The sequence below is a fragment of the Martes martes genome, assembly GCF_963455335.1.
Source record: "Martes martes genome assembly, chromosome: 11".
NCBI lineage: Eukaryota > Metazoa > Chordata > Mammalia > Carnivora > Mustelidae > Martes > Martes martes.
In genome coordinates, this window is record NC_137899.1 from 19,973,367 (window position 1) to 19,998,998 (window position 25,632).

At 38.1% G+C, this 25,632-nt stretch overlaps 1 protein-coding gene across 4 annotated transcripts in view; it reads right to left on the minus strand.

Annotated features, from left to right (window-relative positions):
• Positions 1 to 2,321: 2,321 nt before the first annotated feature.
• Positions 2,322 to 25,632, minus strand: part of BCAP29 (B cell receptor associated protein 29) — a 48,688-nt gene continuing 25,377 nt past the window's right edge. For all 4 annotated transcript variants that reach the window (XM_080818271.1, XM_080818272.1, XM_080818274.1 and 1 more), the window contains exons 7-8: positions 9,529 to 9,629; positions 2,322 to 3,472 (exon numbers count right to left, since the gene is read on the minus strand). In XM_080818271.1, coding sequence (XP_080674397.1) covers positions 3,437 to 3,472; positions 9,529 to 9,629 — 137 coding nt within the window. In that variant the 3' untranslated portion in view covers positions 2,322 to 3,436. The remainder of the gene's footprint in view (positions 3,473 to 9,528; positions 9,630 to 25,632) is intronic.

Here is a 25,632-nt window from a genome sequence, read left to right on the forward strand (position 1 = left end):
TTTTGTGAGAGAGGAGTGTGTGCATGCAAACAAGCACAACGTTTTGGGTCAGATACTTCTGTTTCATGTGTGTGTCGGCTGTCCTGTGCATTGTAGAGTGGGCTTAGCAACTTCCCTGGCCTCTACCCACCAGGACCGTTCCCCTCGTTGTGCCAACCCAAACCACCCTGAAGCATTGCTAAATGTCCCCGGGAATAGCTTCCCTACTCCCAATTTGAGAAACATTCTCTACTGTGTGCAGGAACTATGTTTGTCACTTGGCAGGAGACAACACTACACCAAAAGTGAAATAATTTCAGACAGTGATAAGAGTTATGATGAAAATAAAACAAGGTCAAGACAGATTGGGTTGCAATGCAGGATATGCTATGGATGCAAAAGCCCTGAAAGAAAAGAATCTATAATATAGCCCAAGACAGTGCAGTCATTACTGACAATAGGAAAGAACATAACTTAGTACGCAGTACAGCTAAACCCATGGGATAGGTGTTTATTTATAACAACAGGATGTGTTAAGAACCATCAGCAGTTAAGAGAGTAATAAGAACAAACAAGTGTACCTTGAAAGGCAGTTCAGTATGGTGACTCTGGAGCCAGACTCCTTGGTTCAAATGCTGGCGAATAAATGGCAATATTTTGTTTAGCGAATTATAATTAATCTGTGTATAAACACTAGAATAGTATCTGGGGAACTGGAACACACCCAGATCCTGGCCCTGAATCTAACTTTCTACATGGCTTTGGGTAAACAGCTCAAACTTTTAAAACCTCGGGTTGCAGATTTCTAAAATTGAGGGTTGAGGTATAAGGTTACTTAAACATAAACTTTATTTTTTTTAGAAAATTTTTTTCCTTTATTTGAGACATAGCTTGAGAGCGAGAGCACACTAACTAGGCAGGGGGGAAGAAGGGGTGGAGAAGCAGACTCCCTGCTGAGCAGGGAGCCTGACATGGAACTTGATTTCAGGACCCGGGGATCATGGCCTGAGCTGAAGGCAGAGCCTTAAATGACTGACCCACCCAGGTGTCCCTTAATGTACACTTTAAAGCTTAAGTGCTTTCTGGTAATCTTTCGAATCCTCATGCTCTTCAAAGGGAGCCAGGCTTTTCCCCTGCTGCACAGCCGGAAAAACTGAGGATTGTTGTGGCATCTTAGTTCACATAATAATCCTGACATAATTTTGGAGATGAGGAAATGGAAGTCTAACAAGCGTGAATCATGTGTTCAAAATCACACAGCTGAATTAGTGGTAAGGCTGGGATTCGATTTTAGTTCTGACAGTTCTAACGCTGTGTATCTTCTCCTTCTATCTCTGTTATTTTGTCACTAGACTTGATTTCTGTGCCCGGGAGGCGAGAATCACAAGCGCCTGGTACCTTCATTATTTACCCACTCTACTACTTCCGAGGCAATACTCTGAGCAGTCCCTAGTCAGTTTCCTCCTACTGGAGCTCTCCCCTTCCTTGTTATTCAGGGTGTTGTCAGCCCATATGGTTTAACTCCAGCACTTACTCCTGTTAAATGTCTCCTGCATGTCTGTGTTCTAGCAGTAGTTCCTGACTTTGATCTGAAATAAAATTCTTATGTGTTTGCTCATTTCATCTATGTTACAATGACCAAAATTAGATATGCATGAAGTCAGTGCTAAAATGGAAATAAACAACAAAGGATGAAACTGATACTGGGAATATCTTCTCCCATTCCGTAGGAGAATGAATTCTTTGTTTTGTTGACTGTTTCCTTTGCTGTGCAGAAGCTTTTTATCTTGATGAAGTCCCAAAAGTTCATTTTCGCTTTTGTTTCCTTTGCCTTTGGAGACGTGTCTTGAAAGAAGCTGCTGTGGCTGATGTCAAAGAGGTTACTTGCCTATGTTCTCCTCTAGGATTTTAATAGATTCCTGCCTCATCCAAGATCATAAAGAACTCCTCAAACTCAACACTCAAAAAACAGATAATCATGTCAAAAAGTGGGCAGAAGACATGAACAGACACTTCTCCAAAGAAGACATACAAATGGCTAAGAGACACTTAAAAAAATGTTCATATGGTTTCACTTACCTGTGGAGCATAAGGAATAACAGGGAGGACATTAAGAGAAGGAAAGGAAAAGTGAATTGGAGGAAATCAGAGGAGATGAACCATGAGAGACTGGACTCTGAGAAACAAACTGAGGGTTTTGGGAGGGAGGGGAGTGCGGGGATGGGTGAGCCTGGTGGTGCGTATTAAGGAGGAGCACTGAGTGTGGTACATAAACAATGAATCTTGGAACACTGAAAAAATAAAATTAAATCAAAAGAAAAAAAAAGAAACAGATACTGGGAAAGTAAAAACTCTGGTCATTATTTTCCATTTTCATTTATACTTAAGTCTTTATGAGACAAGCAAGATGACTTTCATGTCTAAACACTGGAACAACCTAAATTATATTAATACTATTACAATCACTATCATGTGCTGAAGGAGATTCCAAAGGAATATGAATGAAAAAAGAGCATTTAAGATTTAGCATTCAGGATACAGATATATCTCAGAGAAACTGTGACCCCAGCATACGTGTATTTGAGGTAATATTTGTATAATTAGTAACTCTTACGGCAATGGGAAACATTGCTCTTTGCATACGTTGTACATTAGCTTTCTGAGTCAAGAATTCCACATTGTTGTAAAATAATTTTAAGTTCAGTGTACGGCAGTTATGCAAATAGATGTAAACTTCATTACCAGATGAACTTTAAAAAGGTGTAACAACTACTAATTACGTATTAACACCAGTGTCAACAAAAACAGCCCAACAAATGTAGAAGCAAAGTAACAAAAATATAATTATTAATATAGCTGTCCTCTAAGAGTAAGCTATAGTGTCATCAGGCTTATAAAAAACAGCTAAGGTCACTGTTTTTATTTTTTGTTCTTTATGAGTTTTCCCCATACAAACAGTGGCTAATTCTGATCATTTGTCCTTATTTAATCTCCCTATGAACAAATTTGCTGATACTGAATACTATTTTCAAATATATCAGTATTATCATCATCTCATTAAATAGGTTATGATTATTACTGAAAACTCAACAAGGTTTTAAGGCTATTAATGGTTTCATCAACTTAAAAATCTAGTTTTGGAAGTAACTGGTTATAAATCTGTCCTTTTATTGGCAAACAGCAACCATACACCAGTGTTACTCTCAACATCTCAACAGGGTGCTTATCATGCTTACATTTTATGTGAGAGTTGGAATATAGACTTTACAATAGATCTGAAACATCATCAAATATTGTGTCAATGCTGTTATGATAACAGCCTATACATGGCATTAAAAAAATTATTGGCTGGTCGTAAATAGTACCTTCTTCTGAACTGAATTGTAAATGTTCTAGAGGCTAACATGATAACAAACTGATCATCTTCACATGGCGTCGCACAATCTTCCCTCAAAGTTCACAGGCCCTTCTTATTGTCTTTCCCCAAACAATTCTGCAGAGTGATAAAAAAAAAAAAAAAAAGACTTAGGTAAGTAGTTACAACAAAGAGTGAAAAAGAGATTCGTAGATATTACAAGGAATTTTTTAAAAAATTATCTTTTCTGTGTATGGTTATTAATTATGAGAATAATCAAATGTGAAAACATGGATTGAGAAAGTCTCAAACTTAAAAAAACTACAAAGTTCGTGGGTTTTATTTGAAAAAAAAAAGTCTAAAGGGGAAAAAATAACACTCTTGGTAAGTTCATTTATATCCCTGCCTTAGTCTATTTTGCTTTTGTTTCACAGGTTATACCAGGAAAACAAAATTTCTCAAATTCCCTTCTTACAAACCCAATTAAGATTTTTGGCAAAGAAAGGATCAAGGGACACAAAACCCCTAGATGGGATGGACTTTTTGGTTGTGTTTTTTTCTTCAGGTATTTGCCAATTGAACTAACTTCTCAAATTATACTCTTCGCTGATCACAAGATGACTATATCATTTAAAACTAGAGGAAAATGGGATAGAAATTAACCTTAAGAGATCATTTGCACTTAAGAAAGCAAAAGTCTACACTGAGGAAAAAAAAAAAAACCCTCATAAAATGGAGTTGGACATGTTACTGCTTGCAGAAAAGAGGTTCACCAATCTCTTGCTCAGGCTGAGCAGTAATGCATTCAGAGCAACTTCAACAATGTTAACATTAACTAACCAAATCAGAAGACAGGATTAGAGGAGGTATTTTGAATGATAAGGTACCACTTTCACATGTTTGTATATATCTTGACACTTAGGTAAAAATCACAGCTTTGCCTACTGAATGGAAGAAGATATTTGCAAATGATATAACTGACAAGGGATCAATATATATTATATATTAATATACAATATTAATTATATATTACATATTATAAAATATATAAAGAACTTATGCAACTCAACACCAAAAACCTCAAATAACTGGGTTAAAAACAGGCAGAGGACTGAATAGACATTTTTCCAAAGAAGACCTATGAATGGCCAACAGACACATGAAAAGATGCTTAACATCACATTGTGGGAAATGCAAATCAAAATCACAATGAGGTTTATCACCTTACACCTGTCAGAATGACTTGTATCAAAAACACAAGAAATATTAATGTTGGCAAGGAAGTAAAGAAAAAAGAAACCTCATGCACTGTTGGTAGGAATGTAAACTGCAGCCATTGTGAAAACAGTATGGAGGTTCCTCAAAGCATTAAAGATAGAATTACCATATGATCCAGTAACTCCACTACTGGGTATTAACCCAAAGAATACAAAAACACTAATTTAAAAAGATATATGCGGGGCACCTGGGTGGCTCAGTGGGTTAAAGCCTCTGCCTTCGGCTCAGGTCATGATCCCAGGGTCCTGGGATTGAGTCGGGCTTTCTGCTCAGCAGGGAGCCTGCTTACCCTCCTCTCTCTGCCTGCCTCTCTGCCTACTTGTGATCTCTGTCTGTCAAACAAATGAATAAAATCTTAAAAAAAAAAAAAAGATACATGCACTCCTCTGTTTACTGCAGCCTTATTTACAATAGTCACGATATGTAAACAACCCAAATGTTCATCCATAGACAAACAGATAAAGAAGATGTGGTGTGCACACGTTTGTGTATCATGGAATATTACTCAGCCATGAAAAAGAATGAAAGCTTGCCATTTGCAATAGCATGGATGGAGCTAGAGAGTATATTGCTGTGCAAAATAAGTCAGATATGGAAAAACAAATACCATATAATTTCACTTGTATGTGGAATTTGAGAAACAAAACAAATGCACAAAATGAAAAAGAGACAAACAAAAATACAGACTCTTAAATACAGAGAACAAACCAGTGGTTACCAGAAGGGAGGTGGGAGGGGGAATGGATGAAACAGGTGATGGGGATTAAGAGTACACTTGTGGTGAGCACTGAGAAATGTACAAAATTGTTGAATCATTATATCGTATATGTGAGACTAATATAATGCTGTATGTTAATTATACTTCAATTAAAAAAAAAAGGGAAATAATCTTGCACTTACCCAAAATAAAAGTGGACATGAAGATTAAAAAAAAAATCACGGCTTTAATGGAGCTGTTATTCTGGATAACTCCCTTAAGTAAAGGGTGATTTTCCAAAATAAAATTTGAAAACTGGCAAGTGCCGCCCATAATCTTCAGTTAGTTTTGCTTTTCTTTTCTAGAAGAGAGTCAGGGCAAACCAGGAAAGACAAAGACTCTATCTTGAAGGGATTGTTTTCTAATATTTATTTAGTGCTTATAACAGGGAGGGGACCAAATGGGGAAATCCAGACAGATTTTAAAAAGGCAAAGTGGGATTCATTTATGGTAAGGAAACCAGCTTTCCCCTCTCTCACCTTTATTTCCTTAATATTTTAATGGTCATTTTATGGTTACTTTATTTAAAGTAAATCAATTATGCAAAACTGAGAAAGCTAAGTTTCCCAAGGAACTCTAAAGATAAAATTCAATTATTAAGGTTGGTTTGACAACAGAAGTAAAATTCATGAAAGGCAAGTTGATACAGCTTTTTACTATAGACGGTCTACAGCAATTTTTTTGCTTCTCAAGTAGAGTTCAGAAGGTGAATATCAAAGCGTATGAGTCACTTTTAAGAAAATGGTAGTCATTTAATGACACTTAAATCTCAGAATCTTCTACAAGGTCTCATACTGGACAATGGAGGATGAGTGGGGAAAAAAAAATGTGTCCAATCAAGAAATAACTACCAGTATCTTATGGGGATATAGAGCTTTTCGTGTTTAAAAATATTTAAAGTGCCTTCTTGTACTATAGACAATCTGGTTTAATGCTCATAAGGTATTATAACTCTCATTTAAGTAATGAAGAAGCCAAGGTGCGGGGATGTCAAGTCATCTACCCAGGGCTTAGAGAACTGGCAAACTATGGAGCCAAGAGGTCTTCTGTTCTTCAAACAGTTATTTATTATGGGAAATTTTACAGGTGATGAAAGAGCAGACACATGGGGCAGTGTGGTAGGTGACCTCAGGGATTAGCCCAGAACCACCACCACTCTTCCGGCTGGAGGGACAAGGGAGGAGACAGTGTCATGGACCCCAGGAGCTAGGGCCACCAGGTGGAAAAAAAATCCCTGGCTTTGTCTCTCCTGCCTTCAGTCTCCTCCTGTGCCTCCTGCTGCTGAACTTGCCCAGAGGAGAGCAAGGGAGCTTGGGAAATGTAGCTCTCTAAGACTGAGTGAGCAGAAGTAGGAAGACAATGGATCCAAGAACACAGTCTCATGACCGAAGAGGCCAAAGAGCAGAGTTCTTAATGATGGGGAATCTGGAGAAAAATTTCCTGATTTTGAATCCAGTTCTGAATCCTAGTTTCTAGTTCAGTGACTTTAGATACATTATATAACACCTCTATTATTGGGTCTTGTTTTCTTCATCCACAAAATAGGAAATATGAAATATTTCATACAAAAATATGAAAATATTTTAATTTAGTGGGCTGTGATGAAAGTAAACAGAGTAAGATATATGAAGCTATTAGCTAAGTGCTTGGTCCAGGGCACATCTTCAATAAATGTCTCCCCCTACATATTTTAAAAATTAAAGAAGAAAGTAGATCAAGGCCTTAAATGCACTAGTGAACAAGGCCCAACTCTCAGTGTGGCACTTGGCATCTCTCGGATGGGTCATTTTTCAAAGAAAGAGGTGTAACAATTCCTTTCTGGGGAAGGAATTACTCTGAAAAACTTTTTAACATTTGTTATCAAGAATGCATAAGCTCCAAACAGAAGGCGGTTTTGGGAGGGGAAAGAAAAAGGGTTGAGGGAATTCCACTGTCATATATACTCTTCAGGGATTAAGAGATTAGCAGTTACCATAACGGGGACACTCAGCGATGGCCACTGGCCATAAGAAAAGGGGGGAATATTCCTGCTTCTTTTTTCTCCATTCAGGGATCTAAATGTTTCTGACCTCCTGGCAAAGTCCACTGGTGTGGATACTCATCCTTTTGAGTACAAGCTGACCTCGCAAATGGAAGAGAGAAAAAGTTCTCTATTTCTAGGCCAAAGGCTTCTGAAGTGTTCCTTCACTTTCCATGGTGGCTCTTGAAGGATGCCCTGGAGTAATTCTCATCAGGCCATGGTGAAGTCAGCAATTTCAGGACCTGCGTTTGTTTGCTTGTTTGTTTATTTTTAAAGATTTATTATTTGATAGAGCACAAGCAGGGGGAATGGCAGGCCAAGGCAGAGGGAGAAGCAGACTCCCTGCTGAGCAAGGAGCCTGATGCAGGGCTCGATCCCGGGACCCGGTGATCATGATCTGAGCTGAAGGCAGATGTTTAACCAACTGAGCCTCCCAGGCACCCACAAGGACCTGTGTTCTAGAGATGGGGAAAGGGTGGTCTTGCTGAACATCTAACCACCTACTCTAGAACACATAAACTGAGCTCTTGGTGTCCTACGTTTGAAGCACACAGGGTATCTACCCTTCTCTGAACTGCCCTGTTGTCAAAGTAGATTAGTTAAACTTGCAACTCAGCTAGGAATACCACATTACATATGTATTTTGGATTGCTTCTTGGCTGGCTCTAAATCAAGGCTAAGGTGGCTGGTTAAGATTAAGTCATTCTTCCAGCAGAACTTCTACAGAGGAATGTATGCTGATGATAACAATGATAACTCTAATAGGTATAATTTCTTGAGTGTTTCCTATCAGCCAGGTACAATGCTAAGTACCCTACACATTCTATTTAATTCTACTGAAAACCCGGTGGGCTTGGTGTTATTATTAGTTTGACTTTACAGGTGAAGAAAAGTGAGCTACAGAGGGGTACCATAACCTGTTCAGGGTCATAAAATCAGTTAATATGAGATTCTGAGTTATTTCAGGTCGGTCTGACTCTAAGGTCTATCAATATAGTATCTGCTTGCCCTCTGCCAGGCACAGTGCCAGACCCTGGACCATTAACAGGGAAATGAGTCCTGGGACCAGTGCTTCTCCTATTGTGAAATAACTGTAGAGCTGTGGTTGTTAAAAAGTTCTGATAGAAAGCCAAAAAAGCTGCCAAATTCTCAGGATAAATCCAAACCGAAAGCAGTAGAGCACAGGCTCTCCATCTCGGGAGGAACTAGGAGGTCCAGGGCTGCCTCTGGAATGGTCTTTCCCCCCAATTCTCCCCACATGTGGTCAAAGAGTGGCTGGGAAATCAATTCAGATTAGGGGCTGCCAAATCAAGAGGGAAGCGATAGTCAAATTTAGCATGGAGGAATGCAGGCCACGAACTCTTGCTGGGCTGAAGGGGAAGAGAAAGAAAAGCTATAGCCCTCGACTCTGTGACTTTACTAACAAAAGGTTTCTTTCCATTTCTGTCTTTAAATCCATGTTGGAGGCAAATCATGTATTTGAATGCCATAGGTTTTGACCCAAGATGTCTAAAACACTGGGACAGAAGTAGTGTGAGGTGAGACTTCAAATTTTGACCTTATTTTTTGACATGAATAGAGCAAACATTGCCAATGGCAAGATGAAATGTTTATAGAACCAGTCTGTTTTTCAATCTTGTCACTCTTGTGGCTCAATTCTTTTGCTTAAAATTTCACTAAAACTAGAATGCTGCAAGTTAGCATGTTGGTAATTCTTCATGCTGTGACTGTCTTGTATTTTCATGCAATGTCCTCACCTTCACCCTTGAGGGAAAAATCTGGTTTCCTTAATCATTTTTAAGAAGCCAGGACCGAGGGGCACCTTTGTGGCTCAGTGGGTTAAAGCCTCTGCCTTCGGCTCAGGTCATGATCCCAGGGTTCTGGGATTGAGCCCTGCATCGGGCTCTCTGCTCAGCAGGGAGCCTGCTTCCTCCTTTCTCTCTGCCTGCCTCTCGGCCTACTTGTGATCTCTGTCTGTCAAATGAATAAATAAAATCTTAAAAAAAAAAAAAAAAGAAGAAGAAGAAGCAGCAGCAGCAGCCAGGACCAAGGGCATCTTCTTGATTTGGGAAGGACAAGTAACTCAAATAGCTGACATAGTAATTAGTATTTCAGGTCCACAAAGTGGAGGTCACGCACCTGAAGTTCTGCGTGTTCTTTCAGGAGTCGGTCGTATTCTTTTGAAAGTCGCTCTGATTGCATTTTCATTGTCATCACATCATTCTGTGCCTTAGAGAGGGCTAGAAAACAGGGAATAGAATTTTTAAATTTTTATTTTGAAATAATTTTAAATTTATAGAAAAGGTACAAGACTTAAATAGAAAGCTCCTTTGTAGCTCTTGCTCAAATTCACCAACTGTTAAGATGCGGTACATTTGTTACTGTATTTTCTCTCCACACATGCAAAATTATTTTCTTGAATCGTTTGAGAATAAGTTACAGACATCATGCCCCTTTACTCCTTAATACTTGTGTATTTCCTAAGAAAAAAGTTGTTCTCTAACATAACCATATAGCATCGTTAGCAAATGTAGGCAATTTAACATCAATATAATACTTTGTATCTAATCTACCATTCATGTTCCAATCCTTGCTACTGTCTCAATTATGCGCTTTCTATCATTTTTTTTCCCAGTCTAGATCCAGCCCTAGAGCAAAGATTAGCATTAAGTTGTCATGTTTCTTTGGTTTCCTTCAATCTGGAATAGTTCCTCAGCTTTCCCCTTGCATTCCTCTCCCCTTTTGTAACACTGACATTTTAAAGAATACAGGTCATATTTTTTTTTAATGGAATGTCTTTCATTTTGGTTCTGTCTGATGTTTGCTCATGATTAAATTCAGGTTCTACATCCCGCTTACACCCAAATATCACATAAGTGATGCTGAATGTCTGTCAAGGTATTACAATAAGTGGCCCATCTGCCTCTCCCTGGTTCTTCCATTTCATACTGATTTTCTTCCTCATAACTAAGAAGGAGTATATAGGAAGACAAGACTATGTAAGTATCTTGCTCCTTGTCAAAATTTCACCTTACAGTTGGCATCAACTGATAATTCTTGCCTAAGTCAATCTTTATTGTGATGGTTGTACAATGGTGATTTTCCAGCTTCACCATTCCATCCATATTTATCAGTCAGCATTTTACTCTAAACAAGGGCCTTCCTTTCTTTTCCATCCACCCACCCAACTATCTATTAATTCACATATCATCAGTATGAACTCATGTTATTTTTTCAACAGTTTATAATTCATGATTTACTTAATTTCTCCCAGATATGGCTAGTGGGAACCCTGTCAAGCTAGATCTTACATCTTCTATGTCCCCATCATTTTTTGAGTACTCTATTTTCTGGCCTAAGATGTTCCAGGCTCATCCTAAATCTTCCCTGATTCATCCTGGACTCAATCAGTATAGTACAGAATTTATTAGAAGGGTATGTTTTTTAAAAAATTGAGAAAAAAAATATTTTATCATTCTCACCAAAGGAAGAGCGGCCGTATTTCTTTCAAAGCAAAGATAATCCTTTCTTATACAAAGTTGAAAAATATAAGGGTGTGTGACACTTAAAGGCTTTACCTCAATATGATACACAAAAATGGCTCTACATTAGCCTCTGTCTACAAGGAGCTACAGTCTTAGCAGATTAGACAGAAGTTTAAAAAATATATCTATGTATCATAAACATTAAAGTCAGCACATTATGGAGAAGATAGTGAGCAAATGTGTAGAAAGGAAGATCAGCACAAGATGGTTTGGAAAAATTCTGCGAATCCTGAACTAACTCTACATATGATTCTGCATATGTAGTCTTTAGAAGTTCTGCATTTATAACCTTTTAGGGTAGACGTTTTAGTAAAAAAAAAAAAAAAAGTGGGATTTATAAATTAGAGTCACTTTTTAGACATAATAGGATGAAATCATAGGTTCTATTTATAAACAATCTGGTTACCTTTCCTCTTGAAAAGACACCATATCGGTGTTTTTATGTATATGTCACTTTCAACTAAAGTGGCTTTTGTATCAGCACTTTCTAGACAATGTTGTCAATAAACTTCCTGTATTGTAGGACATTTATTGGACACATCTGTGCTAGGTAATACAGCAGCCTCTAGCTGAAAGCAGCTATTTAGCACTTGAAATGTGATTAGTGTAACTGAAGAACTGAATTTTAAATTACACTTACGATTTATTTATTTACTTATTTATTTGGAGAGTGCAAAGGGGGCAGAGGGAGAGGGAGAAAGAGAATCTCAAGCAGATTCCATGCCAAGTGCTGAGCCTGTTGCAGGACTCGATGTCAGGTAGGACCCAGAGATCATGACCTGAGCTGAAATCAAGAGTTGGATGCTTAACCAACTGAGTCACCCAGGTGCCCCAATTATACTTAATTATAATTAAATTTTTTATTTAAATAGCCAGGTATTGTATGTAAGGGTTGTATGTAAGTGTTGAATCAATGGATTCTAAACCTGAAATTAATATTGTACTGTATGTTAACTAACTAGAATTTAAATAAAAACTTCCAAAAGAAAAAGAAAAAAGAAAAAAGACTGGGAAATGTAGCTGAACTCCCTAATACCTAAAAACAAATATAGCGTTAGGTCAAATGAGAAGACAGAAATGTGTTCCAAACAAAAGAGCGAGACAATACCTCAGAAAAAGAACTAAATGAAAGGGAGTTAAGCAATCAACCTGATGAAGAGTTCAAAGTAATGCTCATAAAGATGCTTAGCAAACTCTGAGAACTTCAACAAAGAAAAAATATAAGAAAGTACCAATCAGAGCTGAAGAATACAATAACAGAAATTAAAAAAAAAATACACTAGAGGGGATAAACAGAAGATCTGATAATACAGAAGAACAGATTAGTGATCTGGGTAATGAAGATCACACAAACTGGGGTGTCTGGGTGGCTCAGTCAGTTTGGCTCAGGTCATGATCTCAGGGTTGTGAGACTGAGCCCTGCATTGGGCTCTGCACTGGGTGTGGAGCCTGTATGAGATTCTCTCTCTCCCTCAGCCCCTAACCACTCTCCAACCCCTGGTCATGCATTCGCTCAGTCTGTCTCAAAAAAAAAAAAAAAAAGTCCCCTAAACAGAACAGAGGAAGAAAGAAGGAAAGAATGAGAAAGAGAAAAAGGGAAAGGAAGGAAGGAAGGAAGGAGAAAGAGAAAAAAGAAGAAAAAGAAAACAGAAAAGGAATTTTAAAATGAGGACAGTTTAAGGGGCCACTGGGACAACACTGAATACTAACATTCACATTATATAGGTCCCAGAAGGACAAGTGAAAGAGAAAAGGGTATATATATATATATATATATATATATATATAGGGCATCAAACTTATTTAAAGAAATCATAGCTGAAAAATTCGCTAAGCTAAGGATCTTCCCAAGTCTAAGAAGCACAGCTCCCAAACAAGATGAACTCAAAAGAGATCTACACCAAGGTACATTATAATTAAAATGTCAAAGACTAAAGATAAAGAATCTCAAAAGTAGCAAGAGAAAAGCAATTAATTGCATATAAGGGGATTCCTATAAGGAAATGAGCTGATTTTTCAGCAGAAACTCTGCAAACTAGCAGAGAGTGGCAAAATATATTCACAGTGCTGAAAAGAAAAAACATAACCAAGCATACTCTAACTGACAATGTTGTCATTCAGGACTGAAGGGGAAATGAGAAGTTTCTCAGCCAAATAAAAGTTAAAGGAGTTCACCACTTCACAAAAAATATTAGAAGGATTTCCTTAAGAAAAAAAGAAAGGAAAATTATAACTAAAAACTGAGAAAATATATGAAAGAAAAAATCTCACTGGTAAAGGTAAACATATAGTGAAGGTAGTAGATCAACCACTTATAAAGCTAATGTGAAGGTTAAAAGACAAAGTGGTGAATAAACTATAACTACAATAATTAGTTAAAGATACACAAAATAAAAGGATGTAAAACACGATGTCAAAAACAAAATATTGGGGGTAGGGAGAGTAAAAATGTAGTGTTTTAAGAATTTGTTCAAGCTTAAATGATCATCAGTTTAAAATCAACTGCTATGTACACAGGTTGTTATATATGAATCTCACAGTAACCACAAATCAAAAACCTATATTAAATGCACAAAAAATAAAGAGAAAAGAATCCAAACATAACACTAAAAAAAGTTATCATGTCACAAGGGAAAAGAGCAGGAAGAAAGGAACAAAGAACTATAAAACCACTAAACAATTTAAAAAATGGTGGTAAGTACATAATTACTTTAAATATAAATGAACTAAATGCTTCAATCAATACATAGGTGGCTGAATGGATTAAAAAACAAGACTCATTTATATGTTGCCTACAAGAGACTCACTTCACATCTAAACTGAAAGTGACAGAATGGGAAAATGTATTCCATGCAAATGGAAATGAAAAGAAAACTGGGATAGCAATACTTTTATCAGACAAAATAGACTTTATTTTTTATTATTTTTTAATTTAGAGAAAGAGAATACAAAAGTGGGGGGAGAGCGAGGGGCATAGAGAGAGGGAGAGAATTTTAAGTAGACTCTGCACTGAGCACAGAGCCTGTTATGGGGCTCCATCTCGTGACCCTGAGATCATGACCTGAGCCAAAATCAAGAGTCAGATGCTTAAGTGACTAAGCCACCCAGGTTCTCCTGGACAAAATGAACTTTAAAAGAAAGGCTATAAAAAGAGACAAAAAATGGGTATTAAAGGGATCAACTGAATAAGAAGTTGTATCACTTCTTAATATTTATGCACCCAACATAGGAGTATCAAGTAAATATTAACAAATGCAAAGGGAGAAATTTACAATAACATACTGATAGTAGGGGACTTTAACAACCACTTACAGCAATGGATAGATCACCCAGACAGAAAATTAATAAGGAAATATTGGTCTTAAATGATACATTAGACAGATCAACTTAATATATACAGAGCATTCCATCCAAAACCAGCAGAATGCACATTCTTTTCAAGTATACACGGAACATTCTCCAGGACAGATTACATGTTAGGCCACAAAAGAAGTCTCAATAAAGTTTTTTTTAAAAGATTTTATTTATTTGAGACCCAGTGAGCAAGCAAGCATGAGCTGGGGTGGGAGGAGGCAGAGGAGGGGGGAGGGAGAAGCAGATTCCCTGCTGAGCAAGGAGCCTGACACAGGGCTTGATCCCAGGACTCTGAGACCATGACCTGAGCTGAAGTTTAACCAATTGACTCACCCAGGTGCCCCAAAAATCTCAATAAATTTAAGAAGACTGAAATCATATCAAGAATCTTCTGATCAGGGGCGCCTGGGTGGCTCAGTGGGTTAAGGCCTCTGCTTTCGGCTCAGGTCATGATCCCAGCGTCCTGGGATCGAGCCCCGCATCGGGCTCTCTGCTCAGCAGGGAGCCTGCTTCCCCCTCTCTCTCTACCTGCCCTCTGCCTACTTGTGATCTCTCTCTGTCAAATAAATAAATAAAATCTTTAAAAAAAAAAAAAGAATCTTCTGATCACAATGGTATAGAAGTAGAAATACATGACAAGAAAAAATAAAACTAGAAAAAGCACAAATACATGGAAGCTAAAAACATACTACTAAACAACCAACAGGTCAATGAAGAAATTAGAGACAAAACAAAAAAATAATTGAGACAAATGAAAAGGGAAATACAACATTCCAAAATCTACAGGACGCAGGAGAAGCAATTCTAAGAGAGACGTTTATAGGCTTCCCTCAAAAAGAAAACAAAAAAAACAAAAAACAAGAAAAAATTAAGGGAACTAGAAAAAAAAGAACAAACATAGCCCAAAGTTAGTAAAAGGAAGAAAATAAAGATCAGAGTGCAATTAGTGAAAAAGAGACTAAATAAGCCACAGAAAAGATCCATGAAACTAAGAGCTGGTTCTTTGAACAGATAAACAGAATTGGTAAACCTTTACCTGGATTTATTAAGAAAAAATAAGGGAAGATTTAAGTAAAACCAGAAGTGAAAGAGAAGTTATAAACAACACTACAGAAATACAAAGGATTATAAAAGACTATTGTGAAAAATTACATGCCAACAAATTGGCCAACCTAGAAGAAATGGGTAAATTCCTATAAACATACAATCTTCCATGACTAAATCAGAAAGAAATAGAAAATCTGAAAAAAAAAAGAAAGAAAATCTGAATAGACCAATTACTAGTAATAAAATTACAGTAATAAAACTCCTAACAAACTAAAATACAGGACCAGACAGCTTCACTGGTGAATCCTATCAAACATTTAAAGACAAGTTAATATCTATTCTTCTCAAACTATTCCAAAAAGAAAAAAGAGGATGAAACACTTCCAAATTCATCCTGAGGCTAGCGCTACCCTAGTACCAAAACCAAAGACACTACCAAAAAAAAAAAAAAAAAAGAAAAGAAACAAAATTAGAGGTCAGTATTCCTTGTAAGTCTAGATGGAAAGCTCCTCACCAAAATATTAGCAAACTTAAGTGATCATACACCACGATCAAGTAGGATTTATTCTAGGAATGCAAGGACAGTTCAATACCTGAAATCAATCAATGTGATGTACCACATTAACAAAATGAAGGATAAAAATCATATGATCATCTCAATAGATGGAGAAAAAGCATTTGACAAAATTCAACATCCATTTAGGATAAAACTCTAAACAAAGTAGATACAAAGAGAATGCACCTCAACATAATAAAGGTTATGTATGACAAACCCAGAGCTAACATCACACTCAACAGTGAAAAGCTGAAAGCTTTCCTTCTAAGATCAGGAACATGACAAGGATGCCCATTCTTACCATTTTTATTCAACATAGTATTGGAAATCCCAGCCATAGCAATTAAGCAAGAAAAAGAAAGAAAATGCATTTAAATTGGAAAGGAAAAAGTAAACTGTCACTATATGCAGGTGACATGATACTATATATAGAAAACATTCAAGCCTCTATGAAAAAACTATCCATAGAACTACCATATGATACAGTAATCCACTTCTAGGTATTTAACCAAAGAAAATGAACACACTATTTTGAAAAGAAATACGCACCCCTATGTTCACTGCAGAATTACTTATAATAGCCCAAATTTGGAAGCAAACTAATGTCCTTCAACAGATGATTGGATTAAAAAAAACGTGGTGTATATATCTACAATGGAACATTACATAGCCTTAAGAATGAAACATTGCAAAAAAAAAAAAAAAAAAGAATGACATGTTGCCATTTGCAACACAGAAGGATCTAGAGGGTATTATGTTCAGTAAAATAAGTTAGAGAAAGAAAAATACCATATAATTTCACTCATTGGTGGAATCTAAAAAACAAATGAACAAACAAAACAAAAACAGAGAACAAACTGATGGTTGCCAGAGGTGAGGGACAGGTGGGAGAGATGGATGAAACAGTTGAAAGGGATTAAGAGGTACAGTCTTCCAGTTTTAAAATAAAGCTGTGGGGATGTAATATACAGCATGGGGAATATAGTCGATAATACTGTAGCAACTTTGTATGGTAGTAGATGGTAACTAGACTTACTGTGGTGACTATTTTATAATGTATGTAATTATCAATTCACTATGTTGTACATCTGAAACTCATACAATATTATACGTCAATTATTCTTAAAAATATAGACTACTGGCCAGGAGCTTGTACTGAATAGGAGTTGGTCTTAATGTTAAAAATGATCTATACTTCAATTTCTGAATAAATTTTAGATATCATCTCATCAGTTCCTTATTTAAAGCGATGAACTGTTAGGAGATAGAATGAGTCAGGAGGTCCTACACATCTATAAAAGAAGCTGGAAAACCACTATGCAGCCTATCCAGAAGTTTCTCCTGATCACTACATATGAAGGTATGGCAAAACAAATGCAGGCAAATCCCATTTTTTTGGCACTTATCAAGCCAAGGTAGGAGCTGTGTTTCTTATTTTGTTTTGTATCTCAGCCGATATTAATAAACCTAATGATTACTATCTTATTTAATTCACTTCAATTAAGAGAGGCTATTATTGTCTAGGAGCCTTTTGGACTGTTTCCCAGTCCTTTCTCTATCTCTTGTTTTATAAAAATTATAATATTCTGCTTTGGATGGCTTCCACCTCCTTCTGGAACTGCCTTCGTGACTAAGGGATTATATAAACTTGTTATCTGACATTTGCATATGCTTATTTCATCTTGAACCATTTTATTTTGGAAGTAGCATTTATAGGAAAGGCATTATTAAACAAGGAGGCTTGAGGTGATACATCTAAGTCACTATTTCAATTTTCTCATCTGCAAAAATGAGTTGCTATCACTTGCTGGAGGCTTTATGGAAATGTTGAGATATTTCATGAGAATATTGGCCAGATTCAGTTACAAGCTGGGTTATGTTCTAGTCAACAGGAACTTTCTGAGGCATACACATCACTTATTAATATAGAGAAACCCCAAATGATACTACAGTGAGATGTAAACCAAAATGTTTGCATAAAATATTTGTGTAAAATGACATGTAAACAGGTCAATGATATTTGTAGTTTTACAAATGCCAAACTCACATTTGTGGAGCTGTTTGCACAGTGGGAGAAGCTGGTGAGACTAATGCACTGTGTAGATGTATCACTATGATTTCTACTTGAGATAACAGACACCACCAGCTAAGCTCTGCCAGGGAATGGAAGAGAACATTCTAGAGGCATTAGCAAGACAGCTAAAGTTGGCTGTTGTACAATAGGTATAAGGATTGCAACAGAGGAAATCATTTTTTATTTGAAAATTTTCCATATATCTAGTGTTGGTTTCTTTCAGTTTATTCGGTTCTATTTTGGGGACCTTGAGAGTGAGGTATACTGGAGTTATTTAATACTTAATCCTCACACATACTATTCTTTCGCCAGTGATCAATGACTGGTGTGTTAACCGACAGCAATGCTTCTGAGACACCTGGAAGGTAGACACACAAATTTTGGTTCAGTAAGGAACATAAACTGCGGTTTTAATTATATTATGGCTACGCTTGTTGGTACGTGCCTATATTGCCAGTTACATGTAAATCAGGTCTGTTGCATTCATCACTTCCATTATCACCCACTCTCTTTTAACCTTATATCCATCTGTTGATAAGCTTTGCTGATTCTACTTCCTTTCTATCCCATCAGTCCATCCACTCTATTCTGTCACCACTGCCCTCATCTCTTGTTTAGATTGCTGAAATGTGTTCCTCATGCCCTTTCCTGGCTATTCTAATTCACTGCCCACAGTATTGTCAGAGTGACTGCCCCTCTGCCTAAAACCCCTTCAGCAGTGCCCGGGAATGTGAACATAGCAACCCGAGGCCCTTCCTGACGGATCCTAGGCCTTCTACTCCTACTTCTACTTTCACCACGGCCGCTGTCTTACGTTATGCTCCAGTCAGTGAGCTCCTTGTTGTATTTCAGAAGTGCCATACTCTCTTGTTATCCGCTGCTCATTTTAAGACACCTATGCTCACTGACCTTCACCTCCCTGCCAGGCTCATTTATTCCCATTTCCTCTGGTTAATTAACATTATTCCTGCAAAATGTCAAGAAATTGTCCTTGATCTCCACTGTCGGCTTCTACGTCATCTGGAGCTTGCCTAAAATATAGCGCCCACCATGTTGAAGTGTAGCTACGTCCCCACTAGACTGTGACTACTCAGGAAACAGAACCGTGTCTTGTCTCTCTGTTCTGAGAACCTAGCACCGAGCTCAGCACACAGAAAGTACTTAAAATATGTTCCTTGAAGGAAGGGAAAAAATGGGTAAATGAAAAGTTTAAGCTCTAAGCATTTGAAAAATTCACTTGTGTGTAACCAGTTCTTTTCCTGAGATTGTGATAAATGTCAGGTAAACAATGAAGTATCACTCTATTCACCTGATAGGAATCCTGGTTGCAACTGAAAACAATTATATCTTTAATCAAAGAACAAAACATTCCTTCCAATAGTGGAATGATTAAGTAATGGGGATGAAAAGTATAGCACAGGAAATACAGTCACTGGCATTGTAATAGCACTGTACGATGAACAGATGATAGCGACACTCACGGTGACATAGCATAAGGTACACAGTTGTCAAATCATTGTGTTGCACCCTTGAAACTGATGTAATATTGTGTGTCAACCATACTTTAGCTAAAAAAATATCCTGGATAGCTGGAGAGTCACAAAGCCAACAGACCATTTTAAAATATTTTGATAAAAATATAATCATGTTACAAATATCTCATGCTAGGGGTGCCTGAGTGGCTCAATGGGTTAAGCCTCTGCCTTCTGCTCAGATCATGATCTCAGGGTCCTGGGATTGAGCCCCGCATTGGGCTCTCTGTTTAGCAGGGAGCCTGCTTCCCTCTCTCTGCCTGCCTCTCTGCCTATTTGTGATCTCTGTCAAATAAATAAATAAAATCTTAAAAAAACCCCACAAATATCTCACGCTTATTCAAATTTAAAAACAAAACCAAACAGTATTACAGAATCCAGTTCAATTAAAAAAAAACAAAACAAGACTGAAATACTGGCTCTAGGAATGGGGCTGGATATATGCAAGATAAGCCTTCAGCAACTTGTAGTGTCAGATAAGGGAGTACTCAAAAAAAGAAAATAAAACAAAACAAATCCACAATAATGGGGATATATATGTCAAAGGGACATGGCAGCCAAATGAAAGAGCTCTCGATGGCTAGAGCTGAAACAATAAAATTAATAAAAATGTTAAATTTGCAATCCAAAGTATTAAGAGGAGTAGCCACAAGTCATAAAGACAAAAAGAAAGAAATAGGGGTAAACAGACAAATCTCTGCAGAAGAGTTCTAAATAATTTATATAGACACTCCACCCTCAAGGGGAGTAACCATTTTTTTAAAGAACTATTTATTTATTTATTTACTGGAGAGAGAGAATACACGTGCATGCAAGCAGGGAGAGGAGCAGAGAAAGACAGAGAGATAAGGTCAAGTTGACTTCGTAATGAGCATGGAGCTCCACTCAGGGCTTCACCCCATAAATCCAAGGTCATGACCTGAGCCAAAACAAAGAGTCAAGACGCTCAACCAACTGAGCCACCTAGGCGCCCCTTAGAGTAACTATTTCTTAAGTGCTAGCTGTGACTTCCTTCCAAAAAGTGCATTATGGAAAGAGGGAATAAAAAAGGTAACTTTACAGTAAAGAACCCTGACAAACACCACCAAAGTCAGGTGGTCAAGGCCAACCCCAGCAGTGATAAATCATGTAGGTATGTACTCTTGATGTAACAGGAAGAGAGTGGCACTTGACCTCTGTGACTTTCCTCTCAAATCCTACAACCCTAGTCTAAACACAAGATAAACATCAGATAAATGCCAACAGAGAAACATTCTACAAAATACCTGACCACTACTTCCCCAAACTGTCAAAGTCATCAAAAATAAGGCAAGTCTGAGGAGCTATTTTAACCAAAAGGAGCCTATGGGGGATATAACCATCAAGTGCACTGTGGTATCCTGAATGAGATCCGGGAAAGGAAAAAAAAAAACAGGTGAAAACTGAAAATTGGCTCATTTAGTTGTATAAAGGTACCACGTTAATACAAAACATCAATAATGGGGAAATGGAGTATGGGGCACATGGGAAAATTCTGTACCATCTTAGCAGTTTTTCCGTAAGTCTGATCTCTTTTAACATATAAAATTTATTTTAAAAAAGCACAAGGGGAACACAATAAAACAAAACACTACACATACAGGATCAGATAATACAACATTCATTAGGCTCTAAGTACTATCTAAGTAAGAATCTATCAAATAGGATATGCCTGATTCCTTTGTTCTAAATAAAGAAAAAATTAGTTAAAATTTTCTTTTGTAGGGGCGCCTGGGTGGCTCAGTGGGTTAAGCCACTGCCTTCAGCTCAGATCATGATCTCAGGGTCCTGGGATCGAGACCCGCATCGGGCTCTCTGCTCAGCAAGGAGCCTGCTTCCTCCCTTCTCTCTCTGCCTGCCTCTATGCCTACTTGTGATCTGTCTGTCAAATAAATAAATAAAATCTTTAAAAAAATTTTTTTTCTTTTGTAAAAAATCTTGATATGTTTTTCAATCCCGTATTATAGTATGTATTAAAAGAACAAACAAGGACCAAGTGGTACTATTTTAAAAAGTCAGTGAGTGAACAGTACGAAGGTGCATAAAGGAAAAACAGATATTCTAGTAAAGAAGCATGGGCTTAATACATTAAATATTTAAAATCAGAGTTCAAAAGAAGAGTTGTTATGCAATCATGTATTAGGGTCATATGTACAATAAACATAGAAGGGCGGTGAGAAATAATCTCCTTAACAGCGATGGCAAATCTTCCCCGTTTCATCAAGAATATGAGGAAAGGGGCACTGGGGTGGCTCAGATGGTTAAGCATCCAGCTCTTGATTTCAGCTCAGTCATGATCTCAGGGTCATGAGATCATAAGATCTCAGGGTCATGCTCAGCATGGAGTCTGTTTCAGATTGTCTCTCCCTCTGCCTCTGCCCCTCCCTGCACACTCTCTCAAAAGAAATAAATACAATCTTAAAAAAACAATATGAGGAAGGAGATTTTTCTTCTGGTCTCTAAGTGCTGACGTTCCTGTTGCTTATGACACCAAAGAAGCTGTTACACAGATGAAGCTATCCCAAGACAAGGGAGTTACCCACTCATCTATCCATTCAAAAACGTACTCAGCATCAGGCATTTTTCTGAGTGCTGAGTGAGAAGATAGCTAGAGTCTCTATTCTCGTAAAAGTCATTTTCTAATCTGGGAGGGAGACACAATACAGAGACCAGCCAAGTGCTAAGTGTCACACAGAAGTCCAGACAGACTGCTGGCCGAGGGACTGGATGGCTATGAGACCGGGTAGTCACGAAGTTTCTCTAGAGAGGTGGAATTTAAGCTGCCCTCCGTGCTGTCTGTTGAGAGAGCCTATAAATAAATGACGCCCCAGTAGGAATGGGCACATCCAGGATCCAGATCCTATTTTCTAAATCCCATTTTCTGCTTAAAGGAAGCAAGGCTCTTTGGAGAAATGGTTGATTCAAGGGCTGGAGAAGGGAAAGTATAAGGTGAGCTTGCAATGTCTCATTATACCAGAAAGTAAGTGTCTACAGAATGGGGAAATGACAAAATGATACGAGACCCCACTTGAAAAGACTCAGACTGCCCATTCTGAGACAAGCTGAACAAAAAGCGCAATGCTCATAATGGGTTCTAACCCACTGAAAGAATTAAAGAAACACATAAATAACTAGGGGACGAAGGACGACTCCTCCTTATCACAGAATGGCATCTGACGAATGTAAAAGGAGTGGGGGAGTTAGGAAATCAACATCTGGAAAATATCCAAATAGTAAGTCAGAGAATAATACAAAGAGGGTGAGAGAACAAGATAAGGCAAATATAAAGTGTTATCACTGGGGAACTGAGTGAAGGGTGCAGAGGAATTTCTTGATATTATTCATGTGTCTTTCCTGTGAGTTTGAAATTATTCCTGAATAAAAAGTTAAAAGGAGGGGCGCCTGGGTGGCTCAGTGGGTTAAGCCTCTGCCTTCAGCTCAGGTCATGATCTCAGGGTTCTGGGATCGAGCCCCGCATCAGGCTCTCTGCTCAGCAGGGAGCCTACTTCTCCCCGCCCCCCACCCCCCACCCCCCGCCGCCTGCCTCTCTGTCTACTTGTGATCTCTGTCAAACAAATAAATAAAATCTTTTTAAAAAAAAATTTAAAGGAAAAAAAAAAAGAAATCTGGTTCTGAAGTAGAACAGAGAAATGGAGGCAGTAACTGGAGGAATAGGAGACGAAGGGAAGTTTCTGTTTTTGTTCTGTTGGGTCAGAGATCCCAGGGGACGTCTGCAGGGTGACAGAAGTGCAGGAGTGACTGCAGAAGCAAAGTCCTGGAGACTGGGATCCACAGCACTGGATGAGGGATGGAAACCTAATCCATGGGAACCCATGAGCCCAGTGGCTGGAGGACGGTAGTTTGGTGGTGAGAAGATGAAGTCGTTGTCCGATTAATTCTTCGTGCCCGATGAAAGAGGGTAAACTTAGAATTTCACAGTGTGATGAGATCTGATAGTTTTGGAGTGTGGAAAGGAGATTTTAGAGAAGTGCAATAGAATGGTCATGCATGTTGATGGCCCACAGAATTTAGTGACCATTTATTTAAAGCAAAAAGTTGGTCCCTTCAGCAATGGTGACATGTTTGGGTGCAGGTGCCAAGTAGGTGAAGATGTGAAAATTAACCAGGGCTAGGTCCTAGAGAGAGCCAGGGAGTGAGAAGGAAGGGGGAGGGGGGAGCGACGGGATAAGGAGATGAAGGAGACGAGTAGTTAGCAAGAACATAATTAGGATAAACCATGAAATCAGAACCGGGTAAGGAAGGAAGAGAAGGCACAAAAGTCGGTGTTTGGGACACTAGCCTCATACTGGGGACACAGAGTTGACTTAGACGTGGCCCTGGCCTTCACAGCACTTAGGGTCTTGAAAGAGAGACAAACGAATGAAAAGGAAATTTCTACAGAGCATGCTAGCACATAAGCAAGCACGCAGCACTATGGAGGCCCACAAGGTGTTCCTCAGTCTAGACGGAAGGGAGTTTTGGGGAGCCTTCTTAGACACGGCAGTGTTGGAGCTGAAGGATGAGCATAAGCTAATGACAAGAGTGAAGGATTAAGGAAGGAGACCTGCAGTCCTGGGCAAGTGGGAGAAGTGTGGAAACACCACTGTAAGAAGAACTCCCAACTCCGATATTTAATGGAGTAGGAGTATAACATTTAGATTGGACAAGGCTGGGGGACAGAGCTGGAGATGACGGTGGGGGCCAGATCACAGAAGATTATATGTGTCATCCTGGAGAGCTGCAAAGGTGACAGGCACCAAGGAAGAGTTTTAAATAGTGCAGAGGCATCATCAGACCTGTGGTGCTGAAAAACTACGCTGGTGGCAATATGAAGAAGCCAAACAAAAGGCACAAAGACTAAATGGGGACGTGTTTTACAAGACTGCATTCTCTGCAAGAGGAGGATTAAGACATTTCTGGAATGGAAACAAAGCTGCACAACTAATTATATCACGGAGTCAACATTAATAAATAAAGCCAAATACAGATCTACTTTTCTCCTGCACAGAACAAAGGGAAAATGAATGATTACTCTGCATATATAAGTGCCTGCCCATACATTCTGGGCTACTGGGAACATGGTTAGGTTCATGAGTAAAGTTGTTTTGGGTTTTAGAAAAGACATGGATCTTAAGGCGTGTAGATATTTCAAAGTTTACTGGTACTCTGGGCTAGGGAACTTGATAAATAGGTTTTCTAATTGAATAAATAAAATCAGCCCCACTGTGTGTGCTATTGGTGAAAAGAACATCAATAAATGCATAAAGACTTCCTCAATTAATCTTAGTTAGGTTGCTTAAATGTTTAAGAAAACAATTTTGGATCTGTTACTTAGCAAAGAATAATTATAAACTACATTAATATGCTGGCTTTCCACTTAAAAATCGGGATGGGGGTGCCTGGGTGGCTCAGTGGGTTGAACCTCTGCCTTCAGCTCAGGTCATGATCCCAGGGTCCTGGGATCGAGCCCCGCGTCGGGCTCTCTGCTCAGCAGGGAGCCTGCTTCCCCCTCTCTCTGCCTGCCTCTCTGCCTACTTGTGATCTCTCTCGCTCTGTCAAATAAATAAATAAATCTTTAAAAAAAAAATCAGGATGTACATTTTAGACAAAGCACCGGGTTAAGTACAGGTTATACAAACTGCTTTGGAAAGGGTACACTTTATAAAGCAAGGTCATGTGTAAGCAGAAGAAATACATGATATCCAGAAGAATTATCAACCCATCATATATGAGAATTGAAGGAGTCAATTTGTCTGGACTATAAACAAAGAACTAGCTTTACTATATATAAATATATATAATTTCTTAAAATAGCTGATCAGTATTCAACAAGCAATTAGGTACACACCAAATTTTATAACAATATTGATGGCAGAAGCAATTTTTTTCAGCATCACCTCATTTAAACTGAAAAAGATACTCTTTTTTATTTAAAGACCTTAAATATGGGTTCCCAAACTATTTCTATAAAGGGCTGGATAGTAAATATTTTTTTCTGTGCCATGCAGACTCTGTCTAGTCTACTCAACTCTGTAGTCATAGAAAATATGTGAACGAATAAGCGTGGCTTTATTCCAGTAAAATTTAATCTATAAAAACAAGGCAGCAGGCAAGATT